At 42.4% G+C, this 12,243-nt stretch overlaps 1 protein-coding gene across 1 annotated transcript; it reads right to left on the bottom strand.

The window, feature by feature from the left end:
- Positions 1–349: 349 nt before the first annotated feature.
- Positions 350–11,804, bottom strand: depdc7a (DEP domain containing 7, paralog a). Its single transcript, XM_012855136.3, has 9 exons — positions 11,699–11,804; positions 5,397–5,853; positions 4,070–4,200; positions 3,782–3,974; positions 2,219–2,439; positions 1,351–1,493; positions 1,147–1,272; positions 967–1,045; positions 350–857 (listed from the first exon to the last, which is right to left on the bottom strand). Exons 1-9 carry the CDS (start codon positions 11,727–11,729, stop codon positions 634–636), a joined length of 1,605 nt encoding a protein of 534 aa, XP_012710590.2. The 5' UTR covers positions 11,730–11,804; the 3' UTR covers positions 350–633.
- Between the last annotated feature and the right edge of the window lie 439 nt (positions 11,805–12,243).

The raw sequence follows: 12,243 nt of genomic DNA, 5'->3' as shown, positions 1-12,243 counted from the left end.
AATTTTTATTAACTTTACACGCACATAACCGCTTCGTCTTTCACGATTAACCTGCTCTGAATCAGTTTGGAACTGAACAAGCAGAGAAAACAAATTACCTGGCATTCCAGATGCCATTGGTCTTAACATAACGGATGCAAAGGAACATGCATGAAAGCTTCACAGACCATTTAAAATCCAAACCAGTCGTTTCCTGAAAGCTGGTTATTGGGGGGGGGTTAACACAACCCTGAAGAAACCACTAAAACGTGGCTTAGATTTCCATTTAAAAAAAAAAAAAGCTCTCTAACCCAGAGTGACGAGTGTCTGTCTGTCACTCCAGCAGAATAAGAGACTTTTTAAGATTTCCAGTTTTACATTTCCATAGCATTCAGTCTCAAAAGGTTGTCTGGTTCACCACGAGAGCTTAGAAAACAAAGTGTTCCTCTTTTTTGGAGGAAGATTCAGTCTTTTTCAAATCCAAAAAATTACATTTTTACCTCAGTGTCCCGCACCAAAGAAAGACGTTAAATATTAAATATTCTAGCTTTTTAAGACGTTTCACTAACTACACAACTCCCAATTCCTTTGATTGTCGTCTTTTTTTTCTTCTTCTTTCCGTTACATACATATAATTTATCAGTGGTTTAAACATTATTGAAACAACATGTTGATACTAGATAATTTAGTTCCAAAGTACTGAACAAAGATCTCAGGATGAGATTTATGAAACTGTCCCAGCAGCCTCCTCTTCTCCTTCGTGGAGAACTTGGGGTTCTCGTGAACGGTGCGCAGAAGAGAAAGGATCTCCTCTTTAGTGGTTTTCTGTCGTCTCTCTGAATACTCCTTAGCGCCAACCCTGGAGCAGTATGCCGCGCCTGCAGTGGACGAATGGGAGAGATAAAAATAACACCTTAATTTGATGCAGAACAATTTTTTTTTTTTTTTTTCTGTATTGATCTTCCAGCAGTAAGTAAACCTGCCAACCTGTTATCGCGTCCGGATCCTTCCCCTTCACGATGTTTCTCAGTCGTTCGCTCACCATCTTGTGCAAGGAGAGGGGAGTCTGGTGGAAAACGGGAACCTTTTAATACATTACAAATAACCCGTCCTGTCTTCCCCCCCACCCCAAGTCCGTCCAACAAACAAGCCCAGGAGCACACTCACCTTGAACAGATCACAGTGGTTGTCCATCATGAACAGAACCATCAGGTCCACCTTGCCCTTGGAGAGCCTCCCGCTGTACACGATGGCGCTGGAGAAAGACCTCTTTACCGCCATCCTGTTCTCGATCTGGCAAGAGAGTTCAGCGTTTAACGAGCGTGCTCGGGGGGAAACCAGACACGGAGCGGCGGGCGGGACGCCACTGACCTCCTCGTGCAGCTTCACCTCCTGCGGGTTGGCCGCGGTGGCCATGAAGCCCAGCAGCCTCCGGAGCTCCTCTCGGCTGTGGGGGTCCTGCAGCCCCAGGCTCAGCTGCAGCGCCTCCAGAGCCAGTTCCAGCTTCCCGTTGACTGACGACACGACAGGGAAAAATGGTCGACTTTAAACGGGCTGAAAAGAACCATTGTTCCTCTCCTTATAGGGTCTGGTTAGGCTACTGTGTATTGTTTCCTGCACAATCACAGAAGACCCAAACGTACAACGCGATCTTGCTGCTTTTAGTCAAAACAGGCCGCTTCAAAACAATTCCTCCTCCTGCTAAAGTAGCCAATTGTGTTTTTATAAAAGTTGTAACAAAGCTCTTGTTAAAATGTATGAACTATATGATGTACGGCCGTAGGACCAAAATACCTGCCAGATTTTTAAGTACTTTTCAATTTAGCGTGCTTCTTGTGCACAATATGACCCTCTTTTACCCTGTTGTGCTCCTTGTAGAGTAACTCAAGTGTGAATGGTTGATGTTAGCAGGTGAATTAGTCGGGCCGTCAGTTCAGCCAGTCTCGTAAAGTTGTGCTGCCTTCATAGAAATTATAGGCGGCGCCTTAGACGGGCTTAGTTTCCACACTATCAGTTTCTGTGGTTTTCCCGACCCGAGATGTTTCCAAATACCCAAATTTAGCATTGAAAAGACTAATGGCCTTCCTCAAGCTAGCTGACCATCAGTGTGCAGCGAGAGGTGAACATTACTCACTTTCTCTGGTATCACAGTAAAAAGGATTCTGAGTTGTGCGTCTGTGCTTGTTTGAGCGTATGTTGTTCAAAGCAAATATTCAATTATTGTTGTTTCACGGCTCACCAAGTAGTTCCGAGATCCCAGAGTGGATATCGAACACGCAGTTGTTGAGCAGAGGCGGCTGCTGCGTCTGTCCATAATGCCTGACCAGGACCTGGTAAAGCAACCTCTTGCACTGGAGTAGGTCGTCCACACAGGCAGCCAAACCTCGGCTGACCTCCACCACCAGCTCGTCAGGCAGAAACTCCAGGCAGTCCACCGCCATTGACATCCACTCATCAGCCCTGAAATATGGCGGGGCAATTTTTTACTTATAAGTTTTATTTTATGCACTTTATCCCGCTTTTTTTTATGTCATTTAAGTGGATAAGACCAATGAACAAAGACAGATGATGTGGCTGGCCCAGATGGCTTTGAGTTTAACTGTGGACACTGCAGTTGCATATGGCCTTAATCTGCTTACGCCGCCATGTTTATTAGCACTTTAATCACAGCCACAGAGCAGAAGGATTTCCAGACACGTACGTGCCGTCAGAGAGCACAGACCTGGTCCTTTGCGGGTTTGATGGTGATAAACGATTCTTAATCAAAGGGTAATCAGAGGCCCAACAAAACAATGAGGGTGAAAGACTACTGACCAAAGGCGTTTAAAGCATAGATAGTAGCAAATAAGCACTGATAGTGGCTATGAGAATATATGAAGACACAAGGTAAGTCGGACACTATCACTTTAAAAATCCTGTCCTGCCCACGTTTTTGCCAATTAAAATTCAAAAGAACTTAATTCAATTTTTATTTGTTAAGTTGTACTCTTGAAAGGCTGGAAATAATAAATGGACATTATATATATATATATATATATATATATATATATATATATATATATATATATATATATATATACATATCTATCTATATCTATCTATATATCTATATCTATATAGATATATAGATAGATAGATAGATAGATAGATAGATAGATAGATAGAGATAGATATGTATATATATATATATATATATATATAGATAGATAGATAGAGATAGATATGTATATATATATATATATATATATATATATATAGATAGATAGATAGATAGATAGAGATAGATATGTATATATATATATATATATGTCTGTACATCACACATTTCCAGACTCTTTCCAAATGTCTTCTCATGAGAGACACCTGAAGGACTTCAATAGTCATACCAGCCATTACATGGATCTTATGAATATTAAATGTATTTTTCATGACTATGATTTTTTTTTTCTGGATAATTCTGCACAGCTTTCCAACATCTTTGTGTTGTTTTTTTTAAATGCATTTTTCCAGTTATCACTCTGAAAAAAAAATACTGTTTTTTAACAGCAGGTCTAGAAACAAAGATACATTTCATTAAAAATACTGCCCACTTGTTCTTTGGTACTATATTATTTCCAATGAGCAGAAACCAGATGACCAAATTAAAATACATTTTGTATCCTAAGAAATGCGCCTTTGAGAGATTATTTTAGCCTACATGTCCATCGGTTACCAGGAAAATACTTTTGGCTGCTTCAATTAAAAAGGGCCAAGTTCCATTTCCACAAGTCACCGGAAAGTCGAGGCTTTTTTGAGGACTTACTGTGCTTCGCTGAAGGCTTTCAGAACCTCTCGGTCCAGGTAGCTTGTCGTACACAGCAGGTCCGGGTCGCTGTCCATGCCACGCAGGGAGGACCGAGAAGCGGCCTCGCCTTCCAACAGGCCTTCCAGCAGGGGGAGCTCTATGAGCTGCAGCAGCCTGCACACTGCCTGCTGGTGCCACACTTCATACAAACCTGTAAAAAGGAAAAAAGCAAACAGTTTTACATTCACACGGTCGGCGATGAAAACATATCGGTGAAGGTTCTCGGGTGACAGGGAGCAAGCTTACACTCCTGCGAGAGGCCGAGGTGGCTCATCTGGGGGGTGGCGGTGGCGCTGAGGTTCATGTTGCCCAGCACCTCCTCCAGAAGCCTCTCTCTCCTCACCGGGGAGTGGAGGGAGTAGCTTGGCACGTCTGGGCTGACAGGTTACATGATGAGAGCGATCAGACATGGCGCAGGAACAGACAGAATCAATAAGGCACAAACGTTTCCTAGCGCCTGTCATTCATTCATTCATTCACACGGCGGTTCTTAGAAAACTGAACTTTTTTCCAGAAATTAAACACTTATTGTTTACGTGAAACACAAGTGTTGGATCTGTATGTTTTAAGGCCCATCAGAGGCCTTCCATCCCAGCTGCACAGACTCCTGGACATCCCTAAAGCCAGAAAAAAGGGTTCCACAAATCTCATGAGGCTGATAGTTTAAAATATATATTTTTGGTAAAGTGGTAATCAACTTTATATCAAGATTTCTGGATCTCCTGCCCATTGCAGTACGACTTTTCCAGCTGGACCCTAACCTGCAGCACACCTGATGTTTCCTTACTAGTCGCCACGACGTTCATCTTCAGTTTTTTTTCCTGATTGTTGATGTTTCATAAAAGTACACTGCAAAAAGGGAACTAAAAGTAAGTGCAATTTTCTTGAAATTAGTACATTTTTCCTTGATTTGAACAGCTAAATAAGACTATTTGCCAATGGAATGAGTATGTTTACCCCTAAAATAAGATAATTAGACATCCTGCACTTGAAATAAGATGATGGAGATGATTTTTTTTTTATTTTAAGTGCAAAAATCTTATTCCATTGGCAAATAGTCCTATTTATGTGCTCATATCAAAGAAAAATATACACATTTCAAGAAAATTGCACTTACTTTTAGATCCCTTTTTGCAGTGTAGTTATCAATCTTCTTTCTTTGTTTTTTATTTAATTATTTTTGTTTTAATGTAGTTGTTTTGTGCCACATTTGAGCTTTTTTATTTTCTTCTTTTTTTTCTTGCAGGAATACTGTAGCTTTCTGGTCATTTTCTGTTTCTTCTTTAATATTTTTTTTACACACATTACAAAAGAAACCTGGCAACTTGGACTCGTCGTGCCTCATTTTGATCTAAACCGTGGAGTGCTTATCTAATTTAATTATTTTTCATACTACTGTCGTTGCTTTTGTCTCAATCGCACTTTCGCTAAATAGTCCGGGGATGTTGGCTGAGATTGATCAGTGGAAAATGAATTATAACCAGTCAAAAAACCCATTGTTATTGTTTGAAAAGCTTCCAAGCACCCAGTCTGACACGGTACTGGATTTAAGATGTTATACATGATTCCATACCTATCGCTTATTAGCGTGCAGCTGCTCTGGTTCATGTTCGGTGAGCCGTAGCCGCCTCCGATGGTGCCAGCGGACTGGGAGCTGGTGTTGATCAGCGCCGACGAGGAGCTGCTCGCTGGACCCAAGAATCGGTACAGACTGACGCCGCTGTCCTCGAACTTGTTCCGTTTCTTCTCCTTTCCGAACACCTTGACCCCCACCGGCTCGAACACCTTAGAGTCCATGAAGGCCTGACAGAGGCGGGCCGCCTTTTGGCGAGGCACCGGCTCGTCGCCGAAGAAGCGGCTGACGGTGATGTGCGACAGAACCACGTCCACGGCCTCTGAGCCCAGGAAGCAGTCATGGTAGGACTTCAGGTTGTGACGCCTGGGCTTCACCTCAACGTGAGCTTGGAGATTGGAAATGATGCTGTTCCAGATGTAGGTGGCCCGGAAAGGCTTCCCAGCCATGATTTGTTCTAATGGAAAAGAAAAAGAGGTTGGTGGAAAAAAAAAAAAAAAAAATCAAAGATTGCCAAGCGATGTAAAGGAGATAAAGTTGTGAAATCGGCCATGAGAAGCTGGGAGATGAAAGGAGTCTGGAGGCTCTGGAAAATGTTTTCTGTTCTGTAAGCTTCACAGCTCACTAGGTGTATAAAACAAATACATAAATGCCGAAACGTCTTAAATCCTTGGAAAACAAATCTGCGGCAAGCTCTGCACAGAACTTCACGTGAGACAACATGGCAGGGCGGAAAAAAAGCTGAAAAAAGTATCCCTGTTGCATGATCACAGCTGCAGCACGGTTAAATCCTCTGACATGAGATCCAGTCACAACCACAGCTTTACAATGCTACTCCGTACAAATTAGACTATTTCACTGGTTTTAAAACCAACAATTAGGATTGTTCCTATTTGAGTTAATTTGCTCTAAAGCTACACAGGGTCAAAATTTTACATAGAAGCTTAAATGTAATCCAAAAAAAGTAAAAAACAAAGCAACTGGACTTATTTTCCGTAGTTGAAGACGTTTCGCTTCCTCTCCAGGAAGCTTTCTCAATTCAAAAGCTTCCTGGAGAGGAAGCGAAACGTCTTCAACTACGGAAAATAAGTCCAGTTGCTTTGTTTTTTACTTAATTTGGATTGACCATGACCTGGATGACTGAGAATCTTCACAAGCTTAAATGTATTAATACCTATTGGACTTGTTTTAATTTTGTCCATTACAACCAAATAAACTAAAACTTTAGTGATAGATCAACATAAAGTAATGGTTAAGTGGCTGAAAAATAATACATCATGCTTTTTTCATTTTGTGCAACAAAAAATTGCATGCATTCTACTGAATGAATACTTTGTAGAGTCACGTTTTAATGCGGTGACGGCTGAAAGCCTTTCGGGTGTGACTTTAACTGCTTTGCACATCTAAAGAAGAAACAGTTTGAACATTCTTCTTTGAAAAAATAGCTCAAGCTCAGTTAAGCCGGATGGTGTCCCTTGTCTTGGCCCTTGTTCTCAGTTAGATTTAGATCAAGACTTTGACTAGGACGTTCCACGTAAATATGACGTGGTCTAAACCAGACCCGTGTAGGTCTGGCTGCCTGCTTGTACGGTTGTTTTCCTATGCAAGATGAATCTGCCCCAGGGTCAAGTTTAACAGGTTTTACTCCAGGATTGTCTTGGACTCCATCCATCTTTTCATAAATGCTGACCAGCTTTCCTCTCCCTGCTGAAGAAAATAGAGCCCCGCAGCATGATGGGGTGTTCTGGGTGATGTGCAATGTGAGTTTGCTGTCACACATAGCTTCTTTGATGCATACTAAAACTCTCGGTTTTGGTCTCACCTGAGCAGAGTGGGTTTTTTTTTCTGCATGTTTAATTTCCACGGGCAATTTCTTCTTTCCGCTCTACCATAAAGAGCAGATTCAATTGCCACCCAGCTAACCCATTCGTCCACCTGAGGTGTGCTTTCCTGCAGCTCCTCCAAAGTAACAAGGGCTGCTTCTCTGAAAAATGCACTCACGCTGTTCAGACAGTCACATCTTGACAGATTTTCAGTTTTCAGACAATGGATTGAACAGAAGTCTGAGATGTTCTTAGAAATGGTTTTATGACCTTATCCTGCTTTAAACGTCTCCCCCAATTTCACTTGGACCCCAATGTTTTTTCTACTTTGCTCTAACAAACCTACAAGATCTTCACAGAGCAGCTTTATTTCTACCATTCAGGTTCTAAAGATTCTAATGATGAGAATTCTGAAGGCAGCTGGGTGCACTCAGTTTTTATTTAGGGGCATTACAGTAAGGGAGCCAAAAAACAAAGTCAGGCTCCAATTTTATTTGTAAAAAAAAATGTTAGAAAGAACAACTATGACATGAGCTCCCTTTGAGGTAAAATAACTAGATAGAAAATGAGGGAAAAAGCAGCGAAACGCCAAAGAGAGAACTCTGAAAGAACTTCAGAACACATTAAGAACTACTCATTAACATCTTCTTTTTTTTTAAATGTTACAAGACATTTTGACTCCTTGGTAGGGGGATGAAACAAAATGAAAGTATTTTCAATCTTTCCCTCAGGATTATGGGTCTGGACAATAGAACAATTACAGCATTTTGCACTTAAATGGCTCATGAAAGCATCACTTTTAGGTTTCACAAGTCAGAATTGGCCTCCATTCAGCTCTCTAAAGCTCAAATCTGTTTTGTGACCAATTTTCTATTCCACAATTGAAGCCTTGGCTTTTTTTTTTTTTTCCTTTTTTTTTTTTTACATACTGTTTCAGCCAAATTCTCAGAAACTTCGGTGAACTGTGCGTTCCTCTGTCTCTACCCTCCATCCACTCCCTGTCCCCGGGGTTCCCGCGTGTGGGTGTCCCGAAAACAGGGAGGGAAGTTAAGTAACAGAGCCTTGATGCTCTTTCCCGAAATTTGATCAACACGACAGCCGAGTTTGAAAAACTAACACTGCCAATGCCTCTCGTTTACTAATCTGTAGATTGTTCAAAATATAGCGAATCTTAACGGAAACCAGAGCTGTTAAAGAAAGCAGGGCAGGCCTGGTTGAGGACTCGGCATCATCTCCCAACAGGAAGCTTCTAAAGCCTGCTGAGCAAATGTTAGGGTGGGATCTGAGGGGCTCACCGAGGACATAAATCAGGCTCTGACAGACTCCGTGTTTTGATAACACAACGTGAGAAATGTAATTACAGACCCATCTGTGAAGCTTGAAGACAGAAGAAGAAGGGGTAAAAAAAAAAGAAAAAAAAGAAAAAGAGCCCTGGAACGATGCAGCAGGAAAAAGCAGATGTTCTTGTATCAAAGCTACAGCGGATGGTGATTGTGGGTGATCTGCTGATTAATGAGACGAATCTACGTCAAACTGTGGCTTCCCTCTAGGGGGGGGGGGAGAAACTGTCCTGGACCCAGGATTTGCATATTGGGAAAGAACATTTTGGACTGGAGCAGCTGTTCGGGGGGAAGAACGCTTTGCAACGGTTTGCATAAGAAAACTAGAGGTGAACGTAATAGGAAGGCGAGCCAATGAATTAAAAGGTGCTCAAACTGAGGTCCTGGTGGAGAAAATCAGAAAAGACTCTAATGTGGAGTCGAGGGGAGACCATCTGCAGAACGCCCACGGGGGGTCCGGGGATTACCACAAATGTTTTAAATCCGGCTCTTATCAACAGCTGATCAAGCTCGTTAGAAAAAAAGAACAGTGCAGTAAAAAAAGTATTTACCCCTAACAGATTTCTTCTGTTTGCTTTTTGTCGCACCTCAGTGTTTGAGATCACCCAAGAAACTTTTATAGCAGACAAATATAACCCGAGTAAAGACATAATACCGCTTAAAAGTGATGGTTTTAATGTTTTAAGGGAAGAGGCAAAGCTATCAAAGACAACTATTTGAAAAGTAAATGCCCCCAGAAGCCAATAACTGGTTGTTCCGCCCTTGGCGGCAACAAAACGCCATCAAGTGTTTCTGCTAACTGCGAGTTCTTTACTTCAATGCAGAGAAACGTCAGCAGAGTGGTGTAATTGAACCAAACCGGAGGCTTTTTAAGCATCAACTGCCTGTTAAGGTAAGAAGCTAGACTTTGACTAGGCCGTCCCAAAACCATCGCTGTGTATTTATTTAGCCATTTAGAGGTGGATGTACGTGTAATGTCAGTTTTATGAAACAGGACGCAGACCTTCCAAAAAAAAAAAATCACATTCTATCTCGTCAGTCCACAGAATATTTTCCCAAACATCTCAGGGAACATCAACATTATTTTTGACAGCTGGACCGCCTTTGTGCTCTTCTTAGTCAGAAGTATCTTCTGCATTGAAATGCTTCGATTTAAGCCTATTCTGAGCGGTTGGTTTCTTATCGTTGAATTATGAACACGAGCATAAACTGAGGGAAGTCAGACCTGCAGTCATGGAGATGCTCTGGGTTATTTTCCTGGATGAGTGACTGATCCACTCATGTGCTGACAGCTTTGCAGCCCTTTCCGGACTGATGGATGTCAATGACTCTATTTCTCATGATGAGAAAGCAGACAAGAAACTCATCGGTTCTTGAATCTCTTTCAGAATAACAGTGCCACAAACTGGTGATCCCCCATTTGGTGTTTTTTTTTTTTTTTTTTTTTTTTTTTTTGTCATAAACTTGTCAAATTATGGGAATAAAGTATTATTTTTATAAGAACTCTTACAGGAAAGTGCATCTTTCCCCCTGCATTAAAAAGAGGGATGTTGAGCATTTTGTAAAGTTAGACTTTATCGTTTTCACAAATAAAGAAGTACTAAATCTTTTTAGCTTATCAGCATGATGAGCCTTTAACCCCAAGAGGTGTCTCGCGAGTCGCGACCCCCCATGGGGTCCCGACCCCAACTTTGGGAACCGCTGCTTTAGAATGAGCCATGACTTGTGCTTTTAGAAATTGTATTATTTGCCTACTGGCATAAACCTGTGGCCGCCTGTTGTCAAGCAGGTTCTTTTTAAACATTGCTTGAATCTAGATGTCATGTTGCAATTAGAAGGAGGGTACATGACAATTTTACTTTCTCTTTTTGTTTGGTTTGGATTTCTTATTTCACACTAGAAATAAAATCATCCTTTAAAAGATAGCCTGCTTTTGTTGTTTATTTGGGTTATCTCGTGTGATATTTAAAATACCTTGATTATCTGCACCATTTACACGTGACAAGAAAGATTAAAAAAAAACATGAGATATATAGTGGTATAGATAAAAACACTGAGAAGATCAAGTGGGCCAAAACAATCCTGGGAACTCCGCTGAGCTCTGTCACCTCTGGTTTTGCGCCAGGCTGCGACAGAGCCCAGTTTTCACAGCAGAGGCCAGCTTTCCTTCCCTGTTGTGACTTCTCCTCTGTGTCCATGAGCAAAGGAACACAGGGGAAAATCCGAGCAGGCTGTGCAGTGGTTCGGCAAATGGCCCAACCTCTAAAGGACAACAGCGCGCTGGCGTGTTTGCACACACCGGCGGAGGTAAATAATCGCAGAGGGAGCGGCGTGCGTCCCACATGGGGAACCCGGGTGCTGCCGTTCTGAATTTCTACATTGCGACTGCTAACACTGATAGGAGAACAAGTGCATCGACGAATAAGAAACAAAATGAATCCGGGTGATGGAAACGCAGCGTGCCACCACCCGATCTCATCCTGCGGAAGACAATTTATTCATTCCTTCAGAAAGTTAAAGCCACTCAGATTAACCAATCTGACTTGAGGGCACAGTTTGAATTTCGATGGTTTATTGACCCACATGAATCTAAACCCTCATATCCTGTGCGGAGTATTTTGCCAAATAACAGGGTTTACTTTGCAGCCGTGTTGTGACCCAAACACGCCACAGACCGAGCCTGCTGAGTCTGCTAGGGAGCAAATGTCAAACAGAAACGACCACCTCCTCTGAAAACAAGCTTTTTATGAAATGCGTTAAGACCAGACCAGAGCAGAGAAACAACTAACATGTTTGCGTTTCTTGGAAATCCTTTCTAGAGCGCTCATCCCACATCCCACGCTCATCTTTAAAAATAAAATAAAATATGAAAGGACATATGGAGATGGGTCCGATTATTATACACACATAGCAGGCTGTGATCATTTCTAACAAACAGAATGACATTATGTGCGAGAAGTCATAAACGACGACTGGTTGTTGCTGTGCGTAAAAGGAATGAGCCAAAACCTCGCATTTACGCAACAACAAGAAGTGACAACACAAACAGCCAAAAGAGTTCCGTTTCAAAGACCAACACCCGAGAACAGTAAAAAATCACAGCGACTGTTTATCACCAAATCTGATCAATCTCATTTACCTGGTCCTCCTGTGGTCGTGTGGACCGCCATCCATCCACACCATGTCCCTGCGCTTCCCAACACTGAACGTGACGCACGGATCCGACGACAGATAGCGCCGAAACTGCTGCCCCTCCCTCCCTAACACTGCCGCGCATTGTTCACGTCCCAATCGCTGACCCCCCCCCCCCCCCCCCCCCCCTCCCCCCCCCCCCAAAACCAACCCCCCCCCCCCCCCCCCCCCCCCCCCCCACCCCACCCCCCCCACCACACACACACACACACACCACCACCACCACCACCACCACCGCCGAACCCCTCCTCCTACTGACTTTCAGATTTGTTTAACAAAAGGCACATTGCCAATCTGTGTTCTGACTTTTGTTATTCTTAAGCTGCAATGCGAAGAGAATCTATGTCTGCTGAAATTGCCGAAATTTTAAGAGGACGTTTTTACCTCAATAGGCATAGCACAAATGAAGGGCTTTGTCTGGGTTGAGTTCTAAGTTTGTGTAATTGACTTTCATATTGCGTTAAAAGTATTATAGGGCTATATAGTACTAAT

Source organism: Fundulus heteroclitus, chromosome 4 (genome assembly GCF_011125445.2).
Source record: "Fundulus heteroclitus isolate FHET01 chromosome 4, MU-UCD_Fhet_4.1, whole genome shotgun sequence".
NCBI lineage: Eukaryota > Metazoa > Chordata > Actinopteri > Cyprinodontiformes > Fundulidae > Fundulus > Fundulus heteroclitus.
The sequence above is the reverse complement of the archived record's forward strand: the minus strand, read 5'-3'. Positions and strand labels throughout refer to the sequence as shown.